General features: G+C 46.5%; 1 protein-coding gene across 1 annotated transcript; it reads left to right on the top strand.

The window, feature by feature from the left end:
• The first annotated feature begins 2,203 nt into the window (after positions 1 to 2,203).
• On the top strand, positions 2,204 to 14,693 carry LOC127674209 (sperm motility kinase 4A-like). The gene is made up of 2 exons (XM_052170044.1): positions 2,204 to 3,403; positions 14,289 to 14,693. The coding sequence occupies exons 1-2, from the start codon at positions 2,204 to 2,206 to the stop codon at positions 14,691 to 14,693; spliced, it is 1,605 nt and encodes a 534-aa protein (XP_052026004.1).
• Positions 14,694 to 14,919: the final 226 nt, after the last annotated feature.

Here is a 14,919-nt window from a genome sequence, read left to right as displayed (position 1 = left end):
GGTTTTGTTTTGTTTTTTGTCGATTTTCGTTGCTGAGACAGGTTTTTTTTGTGTATCCCTGACTGCCCTGGAGCTTGCTCTGTAGACCAGGCCAGCCTCAATCTGAGAGATCCACCTGCCTCTGCCCCCTGAATGCTGGGATTAAAGGTAAGTACCACTACCACCTTGGGGGTTATTTGTTTTAACCTTTTATGCTTTGGATTTAATTTTCTGGTTTCTTTGCTAGGCTGGTTTTTGGCTTTCAGGGTTTGTTGAGGTTTTTGTTTGAAATTCTCTTTTGTTTTTATGACATTTACATTTTGGGGAATTTTGTGACAGTTTTGGCGGTCTCATATTCTTCTAGGATTTCATATTTATTGCATTTTTGGTTGTTTCTGTTTTGGCTTTGTTTGGGGTTTTAAGTTTTTAGATTTTTTGTGGTTTTAAAAATTGATAATATTTTTTGAGAATTTCAGACCGCCATAGAGTGTGTTTGGATCCAAGTCACTCCCTGCCCTTCTTCAACTCCTCCCAGTTCCTTCACCCCAGCCACTCCCACAACCCACACATTCATTTCTTTTTTAATAGCCTGCTGTCATATGTTCATGTGTGTGAGGACTTCAACTGGAGTATGGTTGACATTCCAGGAGCCACATCCTTAAGGATAATGCCTCTCTCTTTCCTAGATGTCATCAACTGTCAATGTTCCCACTATGGGTTAGTCATGGTTGAGTGCATGATTTTGTGCAGATCTCAGGCTGGCAGCCACTCTGTTGTAAATTCATGGGTGCAGTGGTCTTGTTGTATAAAGAACATATTTTGTTCTGGCTCTTCCCAACCTGTGGTTCTTACAAAGTCTCTGTTCCCTTTTTTCCATGATAGTCTCTGAGCCAGTGAGGGAGGAAGGGATGTAAGGAGGTAGGGTGGGAGGAAAGAAAGAGGGAGTGAGGCAGGCAGTGAGGGAGGGAGGTAAGGTATAATGTAGCCATCCCAATTTTTGTCTGAGCTGTTTGTTAACCCTTAGTCTCCAGTCTTTGACCAGTTGTGAGTTTTGTGTTATTGCACAAGGAAATTTCTCTGAGACTTGACAGTTACACTATCAAATGTTATACTAATAAATGTAATTTCTCTAAGATAAGAGAGGTGTACTAATAAATCTGTCGAATAAGGATGTGCCTGTTTGCGAACATGCCATGTTTGTTCTCTTGAGTCTAGGTTAGCTCACTGTAATGTCCTCTAGTTCCATGCATTTACTTGGAATCTTCATGATGTCAGTTTTCTTTCTAGCTGAATAACATTCCACTGAGTGAAGGTACCACATTTCACTAGCCATTCTTTAGATGAATGGACATCTAGGCTGTTTACTAACCATGGATGTACATGTGTCTGTGCAGTAAGAAAAGCAATCCCTTGAGTATATCCCAGGAGTGGGACAGCTGAGTCACGTGGCACATCTAGTTCTAGTTTTCTGAGGAATACCCACACGTTTGTTTACAGTGGCCACACCAGCTTATATCCTCCCATGGACAGCATAGAAGAGGATTTCTATCCCCCACATCCACCCATACCAGCAATGGGCCCTTGGCCATCTCATTAGAATTAGATAAAATATCAAACTACAATTAGTTTTCAACACTGTGATGGCTAAGGATTGGAAATATATATATACATATCAAACATTTGTATGAATCCCGAGATATTCGTTTCCACATCCCTATCCCAATCATTCCCAATTATTCATTAAGTTGTTTTCTCAGTGTTTTTATATTTCTTCGCATATTCTAGAAATTTTGGTGAGTTTGTTATATTTTGTTTTTATCTCTAGTGTTTTAACTTTTATATAGTTTTGCTTGTTTGGAGTTCCTTTTTCTCTTTTCATTTAATTTTATATTGCTTAGATTCTCAAATTATTGATTTTTTAAATTTCTTTGATCATTTATACATTTCCTCATAACTTTTTCTTTTTACACAATTAGTAATATTCCTTCTTAGTGTTGGTGAGCTGAGCATCCACTCCTATAGACTTTGCCTTGGGCTTTTTATTTTGGATTTCCTTGGCTTTTCCTTTGACTTTACTTTTTTGTGTATCTACTCTTGTTATTTTTGTTGGGTTTTAGTTTTCTGTTTTGCTTAGTTTCTCATTATTTAGATTTCATCATAGCTTTCTTTCTTCCCTTTCTCTTTTTTCTACCTCTTAGGTAGCATTTATACCTTGTTGCCCCAAATGAGTTTTGGGAGTAAAGAGGATTCAGAGAACCTCAGATCTGAGTCCAGCTTTTCTAACACAGAGAGTTTTCACTCTCAGTACATCCTTGGAAAGACCATTAGCCACGGAGGCAGCTCCAATGTGAAGTTGGCCCATCACCGCCTCACAGGCACCCCCGTGGCTGTGAAAATGATACCCAAGCAAGAGAACTGGTGCCATCCTGTCACATCAGAGGTGGAGAGCATGATGACTTTAAATCACCCCAACATTATCTCTCTGTTCCAAGTCATCAAGACAGAGAAGAGAGTATACCTGATCATGGAGTTGTGTGAGGGCAAGTCACTTTACCACCACATCCTAGAGGCTGGCCACCTGCAGGAGGATGAAGCCAGGGCAATCTTCAGACAAATTTTACATGCTATGAACTATTGCCATGACCAAGGTATAGTTCATAGAGATCTCAAGCCGGACAACATCATGATAGATAGCAATGGAAAAATAAAAGTAATTGACTTTGGGCTGAGTGCCCAAGTGAAGCCAGGACAGCGGCTGAGCTATCACTGTGGGACTTTCCCCTTTGCTGCGCCTGAGCTCCTCCTTGGCAGACTATATGACGGCCACAAGCTCGATGTATGGACCCTGGGTATCGTTTTGTATCTTATGATCACCGGAAGGGTACCATTTGATGCTTCCAACTTACTACATTTTCGAAGACAGGTTGTGTCAGGCAAGTATCCTGTCCCCTCTCGCCTATCAAGAGAACTCCAGGACCTGGTTAGACTTTTACTTACCGCAGACCCCAAACAGAGGCCAACCATTGGTGAAGTTCTGAAGCATCCCTGGGTCAGAGAAGATTCCCAGGTGTTCACGCATCCTCGTGAGGAGCTGCCCACCCTCGGCCCAGATGTGGCCATTATAAAAGCCATGGGTCACCTTGGCTTCAGAGAAGAAGATATAAAAGACTCTCTATTTCGTAAAAAATACAACCAGGACATGGCCTGTTATAGTTTCCTGAAACAACAGGCTGTGAAACAACATGAATGTGACAGCCTGACCCGTTCTAAGCCCATGAATCCACTGAGGACACCTTTACCTTCCCCTGATGATCCTGCCACTTTCAACCTTGAACAAAGATGTAGAGAAATGCAACGAGCATTACACTGGTCATCTTACACGAGTGAAGGTCATTTCACTCCTAGAGAGAGGAGAGCAAGAAGTGTTAGTTGGCCTGGTGTCCTTCCCTGCAGGACACTCCAGACAACACCCACAATGGGCCAAGCCCACATAAGTTCTAGGAGTGCGCCCTGCATTTCCTCCATGCACTTTGGAGCCAAGAATAGCCAGAGCAAGGAAAGCACAGCAGACCACCCCACCACCTCAGCAAAGGATATGCCGGAACCCAGCAGGGGCCCACCCAGAGGGTTTAAGTGGTGGGCCAGGAAGATGGGAAGAAACCTCCTGAGTTTGTGCTGTTGTATTCCAACACAAAACAGATCTCGTCTGAGGCAGAAAAAAATCTCCCCACAAAAATGAAACACGGGGAAGGCATCCTAAGAAAACCATCAGGCTGGACCCAGGTATATTTGTTTACTTGAATGTCTCTATTTTACTCATGTCTGTGTCAACTGGCAGATTATACTTTTGTGTATGTATATGGTAGGATAAATGGGGAATCTAGGTGTAGACACTGGGATTATGGTTAAATTGAACCTACCAACAGATCTAGCATGCCATCAGGCATCTATAATGAGTATCTGGCACATTGCACAAGAAGGAGACAACAGGAAGGTACTGACCATGCTAGGAAGAGGAAGTGGGAGAAGGAAGAGGAGGAGATTCTGAGGGTGGGGAGGGTTGGATGGGGTGGGAGCTAGGAGATGGGGGGGAGGAAGGTTCAGAGGAGGAGGCAGCTTGGGGAGCAGTGTGGAGCAGGGTAACCACAGCTGGAGAGATGCCCTGTGCAGCTGAGTTTCTCAGTCCCTCACACATGTGTTGTTGCATTTTAGAAGATCACCAGAGGATGCCCGATGCTACCATCCTACAGCCACAGTGTTGGAGAGGACACAAGTGTAGACATGGACCTCAGGAGGAGCCTAGTGGAAAGCCATCATGTTCTGGGTCTGTTAGCTTCAATCAGTGCCCTGAGTCCAGCCAGGAGGAAGGAAGCAAATGAAGATATCCCAGGTGGTCCAAGGCCATCACAACATCATCACTATTCAGAGCAGAGGCTGAAAGCCTGTCCAACGCTAGCAGCGACAGGAGCCCCTCTGTCTACCCAGGTTCACATCAGACACCTCCACTAGGTGCATGGCCCTGCCTCACTCTTAGTAGAGGATATAAGGCTTCTTGATATGTTTGTTATAACTCTGAGAATTAAATTGATATTTGTGAAAGACGAACTCAGAGATTTCCCTGTATCTTCTTTTAGGAAAATTGGGCCTGTGGTGTTCAAAAGCCCCAGGAAAATTAAATTCAGGCACTAATCTGCCAAATCATTAAAAGTGTCTTTGAAGGGACCAAGATTTCAGGTACCTGAAGGAGGAAGTGTAGAAGCTAAGTGTGGACTTTCTTCTGGACCCAGCAAGCATTCTCAGAAGTACCATGGAGAGCATTAGGTACCATCAGCTTGACCCATTTCTATAGAGGCAAGCATGGTAACCCTGGGAATTCCACATGCAGATGTGGCATGGGTTGGATCCCAGGGTTGTGAGGAGCCACAGGTCCATCCTGACCCACAGGACAATAATTGTATGAGACAAGGTGTTCACTTTTCCTCTTTAGATGCACGATCCACCTTATTCCCTTATGCCTGATTGCAGGCAAGTGTCCCTTAGTGAACAAATCAGTTCTGGGGCAGAAGGAAGATGTTTGTTGAAAGAGAGAAGAGATGTTTTCTGTGAGAGGACAATCTCTACTGACACAGACCAGATGTGCTCTGCCACAGGGACATCACCTAACAAGGCCAACTCTGAACCCTATCATACCGGATAGACTCCCAGTGCCTAGAGAACCTCATCTCACTGGCCCTGAAGCCATTCATATGTTCACCTGTCACTCTGATGGCTCTCAGATTCCTGAGTTGTCCTCACACCATGCTTCCACTTGTCACATTATTAAGCCCTTGCCCTTGGCTTCTTTATGTTACCAATCTATTCAGGAAACAATCTTCTCTAAAGTGCACTCTACCTCATACAGACTCTGCTTCAGAAGCTCTCAGGGAACATAAGTGTCACATGTATTTGTCTGTGTCTGCATGTCTGATCCTGTGTCAGCTCAGAATTAGTCATCTGAAGCTGATGGGTTGACTCTGGGGGACTCAGGAGAAGTGTACACTAAATTGTAGGGAAAGATGGGAAATTCATGTCCTCTCCTAATCCAACTGAAATGCCTGAGGGAGAAGCAACTGTAAAATATTAGAGCACCAGATGAAGGTAACCACAGGAAAACACCCCCTTGCATGAACACTAAAAGACAATGAAGCAAGCAGAGTTCCCCCTGGGAGACAGACACAGCAGTGGTCTCCATGCAGAAACTGAGTACTAAGTTCCAGCAGCACGAGCCATGACTGAAGGGCGTTCACTGAAATATGGAGATTCTGAGGGGACAAGGCCCATTCTCTCCCCATGATCCTCCTTGTTACCAAGAGGGGTAACCCTAGAGCGTTGCTAGACAGCACAACCCACATACACATGTAAAGCTCTGTAAAAGTTTTCAAGTGACAGATCCTGGGAAGAAACAGATCATGTACAGGGATGACAAGCCTTCATCTAATGACCCAACAGGAAGGAGAAATCAGCTCTCTGTTTCCCTGCACTCCTGTCTGTCTGTCTGTCCATCTGCCCATCTGTCTGTCTGTCTGTCTATCTGAGGTAGTTGGTATTTTGACACAGAGCAAACAAGCACACAGTCCTGGTGTTACAGCACCCTCTCCATAAAGAACAATAAGTTCAAGCATGATTTTTACCCATGTATGAAAAATATTTTTAATTTAATTTTGTTTTGTTCTATTTTGTTTCTAGACATGTTTTTTCTATCCAGCTAGGGCTGTCCTGGAGCTTGTTCTCAGACCAGGTTGTCCTTAAACTCAGAGATTTGCCAGCCTATCCTTCCCTGGTGCTAGGAATTAAGGCTGTTTCCACCACTGCCTGGCAAAAGTACTCTTTACATTTTTATCTGTTTCGTGTATCAAATCATGGCCTAACAACTTCATGAGCCAGTCACGTGAATAGCTACATTGATGCAATTTTCTTTTTTAAAAAATGTAAATGTACTTTTTTTATGCTAAAACCGATGTGTCCATCTGCAGACCCTGAGTTGTGAGCTGCCAGACATGGGTCCTGGGCATAGAACTTGGGTCCCCTGTAAGCCAGTTAAATACTTGTCACTGATGAGTCAGCCCTCCAGCAAAGAAGCTCAGAATTTTTTTTTCAAAACAAGGTCTTGCATTCTCTGTGGGATCTGATATGAACCTGAATGTCTGATCTTCCTGCTCCTTTCTGCAAGTGCTCAGAGTACATGTGTGCCACATACCTGTTTCTGTGGGGTGTTTCCTTGTGGGGAACCCACAGCTTCATGTGTGTTGGTCTGGTATTGTCTCCATCAATATAGCAGGTTCTGGATAGATTTCTCTGGAATAAGGAAAAAAACCCTACAGAATTATCCAATATCAGGGAACACAACCCTTTCCTGTTTGAGGGGAAAATGGAGGTTTTGGTTTTGTTAATTTTTAAATTTAATTGTATTTATTTTATTATTTTTAATTAATTAAGTTTTCTGGATAGGGTTTGTGTGGCATTGGCAGTTCTGGAATTGCTCTGTAGACTAGACTGGCCTTGAACTCAGAGACCCTAGAGGATGCTGTTTTATTAGCAGAAAGACTCACTGACTGAGGTTGAGGCACCTGCTCAGTTAGAGTTCTTGCTTACTGTGCAGAAAATGCTGGGTTCAATCTGATCCCTAGCAAAATGCAAACCACACTTCACCATGAATGCCTGTGATCCCAGCCCTCCACAAAATTCAAGAGGTCTTATAAATTCTAGGCCAGCCTGGGATATATGACATCTTGTCTCACAAAATAAATACAATAAATAAAGAAAGGGGTGTGGGTTACATAGCCCATGATGGTGTCTGTTGGATAAATGGTGAATTTGAACAAACACCTTTTCCTTCCCAAACTGGTTCAAACTGGTCGGGGTTTCATTTGTTTATTATCATTTACTTTAAAGATAGACTATTTGGGGGGGGGGGATGGAAGGTTTTATGTCATATTACTTGAAGTACATTTCTTCTATCAAAAAGGGTAAAGGAAGAGGAGAGGGAGGAGGGAGAGGGAGGCTGGGATGTAGCAACTTAGAAGCAGAGCTGTTCCTAGCATGCCCGAAGTCCTGGGTCACCCCTAGCATGAAAAAAAAATGGTGACAGAAACCTGCCCATACCTATGCTCAACAGGCCCAGCCTAGCAGGAAGAATGGGGGTCTTCCTGGTCGACTGATTCTTTTTCTCCTTTCTCCCTGGCAGCAGGAAGATTCACTCACACAGGCCCCAGCCCTCTGCACCTATGTGAAAGGCTTAGCATGATGATGTCTGCTGCTTTTGTGGAATGCATTTCATCTTATGCTGTTGGATGTCCCCTAGCAAGTGGCAAGTCTCCATGTCAGGAAAGAACTCTAGCTCTTAGGTCCAGGAGCTCCAGAGGCAAGCACAGCACTCTAGTTTGCAGCTGTCTTCAACTGTGTCTCTAATCTGAGCCTCCCCCACTTCCCCTGCAGGGCAGGGGATGTCCATAAATGTGCTCTGAGGAGTCTCCCACTTGTAAAATGAGGGTGCATGGGGGAGACCTTGGATACCTGTCCATCTGTAGTTCTAAGACCTGGCTGGTTTAAAAGTCAGGCTTTAATTATAATTTTACAAATATCAGGGGTAGGAGCTATGCTGTCTGGCTTATGACTTTTGTTAAGCCATTAGAAAGGTAAAGGCAGGAGAATCTCTGTGAGTTCCAGGCCAGCCAGCCATGAGACTTGGTCAAAAAGATGAAATTGGGGTGGGTCTGGAAAGGACAGTGGCCTGACTTCCCAGGCAAGTGTCCTGGGTCAGAAGCAAACCTGCCCTGTGGCAATGCATTCTTGCCTGTCTGATCTGGTTTGGTTCCTGCCTGCTGGTCCAGAGACTGATGTAAGTTTGGTCTTTTCTTCCATAAGGGTCCCAGTGGTCTACATTAATAAAGCTGTAAAAAACAAACAAACAAACCAAAAACACAAGAACAAATCTAGTCCATCTGAATCTCTTCCCACCTTAAACATTCTCTGACAGGCTAGACTTCCTGTTGCCTATCCTGGATGATGAAACCCCTGATGACTATTGCTTTTCCAAGACCTCAGTTCTGGGTTCCATTGAATTGAATTCTCCTGGCCCCTCCACCCCAGCATCCCTGCATTTTTCTCTAGCACAAAGCATGAGAGGACCTCTAGGACCCCGCAGATGACTGGGGCTCTGCCACAGAGGGGTTGGGAGGCACTGGCCCTGCAGTGTTCTGACCCCTAGGGCCTGCAGCTAAGTCACTGTGTCCATTTGATGTGAACACTTTTTCCCTGATCGTGGACCAGGCACAATGAATCAGAGTCTGTGAACTCTGACTCCAACCGAAACCCTCTGGAAGAGGACAACCTTGCATTGGCAAGCAATGATGTCCTTTTGAAACCACACCCTGCTCCCCTGGGGCTGTAGAGTAACAGGAACACTGATGAGGAGACCCAAAACAGATGGTTCTGAGTTGTCTTTGGACCTATTACCAAAAGTGCCTCCCGTGTTTCCATCAAAGAAGGCCTGGGAGCTGCTGCTCACTGGTTCTAGGGATCCCAGCAGGCAGCAAGTAGGTGAGAGAGGGTTCTAAGGGACAGGTCAGTGGTTGGCACCAGTTCTCTCACCCTTCCAGAGGCAGAAACAGAAAACAGAAGGGCCAAGTGTCAGCAGAGTCCACAACCCCTGCCTGCCTTAGTAACATTTTCTCTGAAACTGATTTTTGCTGGTGTCTGTGTACATATGAATGCATATAACATATGTATTCATGTGTATGTGTGTATATAGGTGATACACACACACTCACTCGCACATGATTTGTTTTTGAGAGAGTATCTCACCACTGAACTCTGCCTGGCCTTTAACTCACCAGGGGTCCTCCTGTCTGCCTCCACCTCCCAAGAGCTGGGATGGAGGGCAAGGGCCACCACAGCAGCTGAGAAGTTGCTTTCATTTTGAAACTCCAGCCTTATAAGCAAGAGGTCCTACATTTCATCCTCCATCAACCAAGGAAAAACTCCAGAAATGGTGGTTTGTGCTGTAATCCTGGTCACAGGAAGATTTGCAGATTTTGAAAGCTGGTTAGTCTAGTCAAATCCAGGAACTCCTAATTTCAGAGGAGACTCTGCTTCAAAAAACAAGATGCACTTCAAGACCTGTGAATAACCAAAGCTGACCTCTGTTCTCAAAATACAAGAGTATTGGGGTGGCAGTATTGATAGAAAGGAAGGAAGGAAGGAAGGAAGGAAGGAAGGAAGGAAGGAAAGAAAGAAAGAAAGAAAAAGCAAAAGAAAGAAAAGAAAGAAAGAAAGAAAGAAAGAAAGAAAGAAAGAAAGAAAGAAAGAAAGAAAGAAAAAAAGAAAGAAAGTAAAATAAAGAAATAAAAGCAGAGCTGGCTGACTGGACAGTCAACAACTCTGAGAGAGAGAAGTGGGGGTGGGGAAATGGATAGTTACAGCCAGAGAGGGGCTGAAGGAGCCCTGGTGGGCAGCAGGAAGCTGGATGCAGCAGAGGTGTTGGGGTTCACATGTGGAGGTGTCTCCACAGAAGCAAGCACACTGCAGCCAGGGTGACTTCCTCTCTTTCTTTGGCTTCTGTCCAGGTTTGCTGCTGGGGTTCTCTCAGGACTAAGGCTGATGGCTGTGCTCCTGAGGAATCTGCAAACCAAGGACTCAGAAGCCTGGAGCTTCTGATTCTCTGTAGGTCTCCACACCATGCCCGCCTGGTTCCATCCCTTGCCCTGCCACCCAGTGCTCCCTCCAGTCACTCACCCTGTCCCCCCTGGTAACCATGGAACAACTTCCTGTCACAGCTCTTCCTGCTCTTTCCCCTTCCTGATCTTCCTGCGCTTCTCATCTTCTCATCACGTGCTAGGGCGCACATGCCATGCGCAGCTGCGTTCCTTCCTGACTCCACCCTGCAAAGCACTGAGACTAGATACAAGAGCAGGGCTACACCTCAGTCTGCAGGGCACAGGCCCCAGTCTGCAGGGGCTGCGGTTTTCACTACAGCAAGGAAAAGGCATTCCCCTGAACTCCTAGGCCTTTCCAAGTTTTAAAACCTTTCTGAGGTCTGGGCCATCAGCAGAATGTGACCAAGGCTTTCCCTCCCTTTCAGTCAGTTAAAATCACACCTTTGGGCGCCAGGGTCTAGAGAAGGAGCTATGGAGCTGGCTGCTGCTGCCAAGGTCTTTTCCTGCCACTTGGTCTTGCTGTGCCTGCTGTCTTTCTGTCTGTCTGTGTTCGGGGAGACAAGGTGAGTTCCAGAGATCAGATGGGGGCAGCGGGGTGATGTTGGGAGGGGGGAACACGGTTTTTCTATGTTAAAAACTACCTTGTGAATTCCTGAAGCCTGGGGTGGGGGTGGGGTAGGGATGGCAATGGCAGGAGGGGTGAAGGTGGGGGTGTGGGAGCACAGCTGTTTCTATTTTGAGCAAGCCAGTGACTTCCTGGGACACAGTGTAGGAGGACAGCACCCCCTCAGCCTGGAGACTAGAAGAAGCCAGACTTTTCTCTTCTCTTCTCTTCTCTTCTCTTCTCTTCCTTCCTTCCTTCCTTTTTTTTGTTTTTTTTTTGTTATTTTCCAAAGATTAAAATATATTTTTTAGTTTAAAAGATTATGATGATCATGGCCTTCATTTGCCACTTATTAGACACTAAGGAATTCACATCTCATTGGTCCACTTAATTTTTACTATAATCTTCAAAATTGTATACTATTTGAAGGAGTAAAGGATGATGATGAAGTAGGGGGAATATATAAGGGGTTAGGTGAGAATATAGGTGAGTTAGGTGAGTGTGGCTAGGCGGCGTGGGGGAAGGTGTCCGGGCGGGCCCTTGCCCGGGCACCTCTGCCCCTAAGGGACCACACACACAGACATGGTATAGAATAGAGTTTATTCAGAATAGGGGATGGGAGTTAGTGGTAGAGAGGGAGAGAGGGAGAGAGAGAGGAGAGAGAAAGAGAGAGAGAGAGAGTGTGGAGGCGGCCATGACCACGTGGAGAGGGGGGAAGAGCCCCAGGGGCAGAGAGGTAAGTCTGTGGGAGAGCGGTGAGCAAAGAGAGAGAGGAGGAGCAAGTAGCCCTTCTTATAGTGGGCCAGATCTCTGGGGCGGGGCATACCTGGCTATTGCCAGGTAGGTGTGGGGTGGAGCTTACACAAAACCCCAACAGTCCCCAATGTTTGGTTTATTAATAAAAGAAAAAGAAAAAAGAAAAAAGAAAAGAAGTGACGGCGCATACGGCGAAGCAGGAATAGGGTCGTTGTTGTGATCTGGCTGCTTCATGCTGACAATGGGGCGGCGTGTCTCTGGGGAACCTAGAGAAAGGGGTATGGGGGGTGATTGTCCAGTCCCAGGAGGACTGGCTGCTTCTTTGCTGTCCAGGGTTTGTAGAGCCATTTGAAGATAAGTCAGGAGAACAGGTCCAGTAGAAGCTGTCTGCGTCTGGAGAAGCTGAGAGGAGATTGGAGCATCTGAAGGTTGCTTCTCTGGAACTGTCCTGGATATGGCAAGGGCCTGGACTTGACAAGATGTTGGAACACATTAGTATAGTTAGGGAGTAAGACTAAGTACATTTGGGAGAAAGGAAAATTTTTCTTAAGGTGTACAATTGAAACCCAGAGGAATCCCACCCTTCGGAAAGGTAGTAAAGTGGGAACTTGGGCAGATGTACTTATCTGGATGGAGCCTACTTGGTCCATGAGCAGTAGATTTGGGTAGGTTTCCTGTAGCTAACAAGTTTATTAAAGAGATAACAATATGAGTTAACCACATGAACAGTCTTTAAGATGAGCCTTTGTGGATCAGAAGGAATAGAATTGAAGGTTGGGACAGTGGCAGAGCAATAAGAGGAAATATGAAGTGTTTAATGGAAACAGAGTTTAGGTAAGGAGATAACTGTCTAGCTGTCAATGTAGTCAGAAGTCTGAGGAATAAACAATAACTTAGCAATCATATTATTAAAGAATGACAGATTCCAGTAGCCAGCAGTTCTTTGTGGTCTTTGGTCTCTATGGTGACTTTGGCTGTCAGTGTGGCTTTCAAGCACAGAAGATGCACGGCTTTTCTCTGTGGAATGGATACCCATGACATGAGAAATGGCTTACCTTTGTTTAGCTAAGTCATTTGACTCAAGGTATCCGGTTTTGTCCACTGCACTTTCAGGCAGCATCCTGTGGCGGTGTCCGTCTTTCTTCTGAGACATCCTGTGGCGGTGTCCATCTTTCTTCTGAGACCTCTTGGGAGAAGCTGTCAGGCCTTTGGGAATTCTGTCTGTCTTAAATCTAATAACAAACTTCTGACAAGATTGAGCGCAAGATAGGAGAGCAATAGTTAAAGAGAGACTAGGAATGGAAATCTTAAGTAGCTTTGACAGGTTGTATAGGTAGAGGAAAGTATATTGTCTTGGTTGGTAAAGATGCTAGGATCACAGAAAGAAAGCTGGCAGCAATGGATAAAATTGTGATGTCTAGGCAGATTTAGGCTTGTTAACATCAACTTGAGCACACAGCCTATAGGAGCAAATGAGCTAAGGGTGTGGGAACACAGATGGGGAGCAGGTAGGGCAAAGAGAAGGCTTAGACCAAAGATAGATAAAAGCTTAAATGTATAGGATTTGGTCCCATTTACCGGATTGCTTATAGTATGTATTAAGATCTCTTAAAACCATTAGATCTAGGGTGCCATTAGGTGGCCATTTTGAATTATTATCTAGTTTATATGGAGTCCAGACCTTATTGTAGAGGTTTATTAGTTCAGAGACTTGAGATTTTCCAGGAGGCAGCTAAGATGGCTTCCTGGGGGTACCGGCGAAGACGCTATTACCCATCAGGTGTGGGGGGGGGCATTGTTATACCACTACCGGCGTCCCGGATAGTGTTTAACAAAGAAACGGCAGCTAAGCCAGAGAGTCCGGACCGTCGTGCGGAAACCTGGGAGCTGAGGCAAAAAGCCGGAAGAAGATAATCCACCTGGGGCCCCAGGATTTTCAGAACAGCTGGAAGCCAATGAGGGAGAGTCAGGATTACTTCTGGAACGGAAAAACACCTGGGGTTATGAGCGTCGTAAAATGAGTGTTAGCCAAGCGGCACCTAGCTCTAGAAGGAAACTGGCCAGGTCTCTTCTGAACTTAAGAAACCGCCCAGCCAACTGAAAGACCTTACCTTATTGGGCCGATGGTGTTTGCTAAGGAAGTGCAATCCGATATCCGGGAACGTGGAAGTCAGTGTGGACAGCTTGGCTGTGGGACCCGGTCCCCCAACCTTGCTTCACCTGCCTGTGCGTGGCTGTAAGACCAGTCATGGACTGCTGTGGGAGACCACGCAGTGTAGAAGAGGGAAGACAGGGTGATAGGGAGAAGCTGTAGAACTGTAAAAGAATCGGGTACTAGAATTGATGGGCACGTGGGCTGTGGCTAGGCTTTTGCAGGTAAAGGCCCTAGAAATCTGCACTGTAGCCAGCAGAGTGGGACAGTATGGTGGTGGGGGGTGGGGCGCAGCCACTGGAAAGGGTGTAGGCTTGCTGCGGCGAGGAGGCAGCATCGCTCGGCAGGGATGGAGTGTAGCCGATTCTGAGAGCCTGGAGACCGCGCCATGTGTAACAGTTGCGTTACCAGAACCTGGTTTGGCTCTGATGGTAGACTGTCAGCGAGAAAACTGTAGCAGGGAAAGTTAGTACGGGCTTGCTGCAGCGGTCTCTGAGAGCCAAGGAGGCATCAGTGATCGCGCATGCGCGGGGCGGAACTTCCTGTCAGCAGCGGAAGTAGGAAGTTAGCACAGTGGCTGGAAATAGTTTGTTTCGTATCCTAGCAACGACGCGGGAGGGGCGGAACTGTTGTAGAAGCTGCAGAGGTGGCTTCGGCAGCAGTTCTGGAGCGGGAGGGGGCTCTGGCATGGGCTGCATGGGCCACAGGGCTCGCGGCGGGGACCGCCCCTAGCCGGCGAACGGCCTCCGCGGGGCTCGAGGCGGGGGACGGCCCCCAGCCGGCGAACGGCCGCCACGGGGCCGGCGAACTGCCGCCGCCAGGCCCACTTCTACCGCGGCTCCGGGACGGCTGGGAAGGCCAGGCGGTTCTGGCAGCCAGCGCCATGAGCCCCAGGGACCAACAAGCCAGCGCGCGGGAAAACAAGGAAACCAGAAAGGGAGGGAACGGGAGGGAACAGAACACCAGAGTCTTGCGGGCAAACGCGGGAAGTGCCAGACTTACCCATTGATGGAAGAGGCTTAATATCCCAGGTGTTTCTCGTATCCGAGTCAACGCACCAATGAAGGAGTAAAAACGATTCGGTGCAGGAGTCAGTGAACACGGACATGGTATAGAATAGAGTTTATTCAGAATAGGGGATGGGAGTTAGTGGTAGAGAGGGAGAGAGGGAGAGAGAGAGGAGAGAGAAAGAGAGAGAGAGAGAGTGTGGAGGCAGCCATGACCACGTGGAGAGG

The sequence above is a fragment of the Apodemus sylvaticus genome, chromosome 23 (genome assembly GCF_947179515.1).
Source record: "Apodemus sylvaticus chromosome 23, mApoSyl1.1, whole genome shotgun sequence".
In the NCBI taxonomy this organism is placed as follows: Eukaryota; Metazoa; Chordata; class Mammalia; order Rodentia; family Muridae; genus Apodemus; species Apodemus sylvaticus.
The sequence above is the reverse complement of the archived record's forward strand: the minus strand, read 5'-3'. Positions and strand labels throughout refer to the sequence as shown.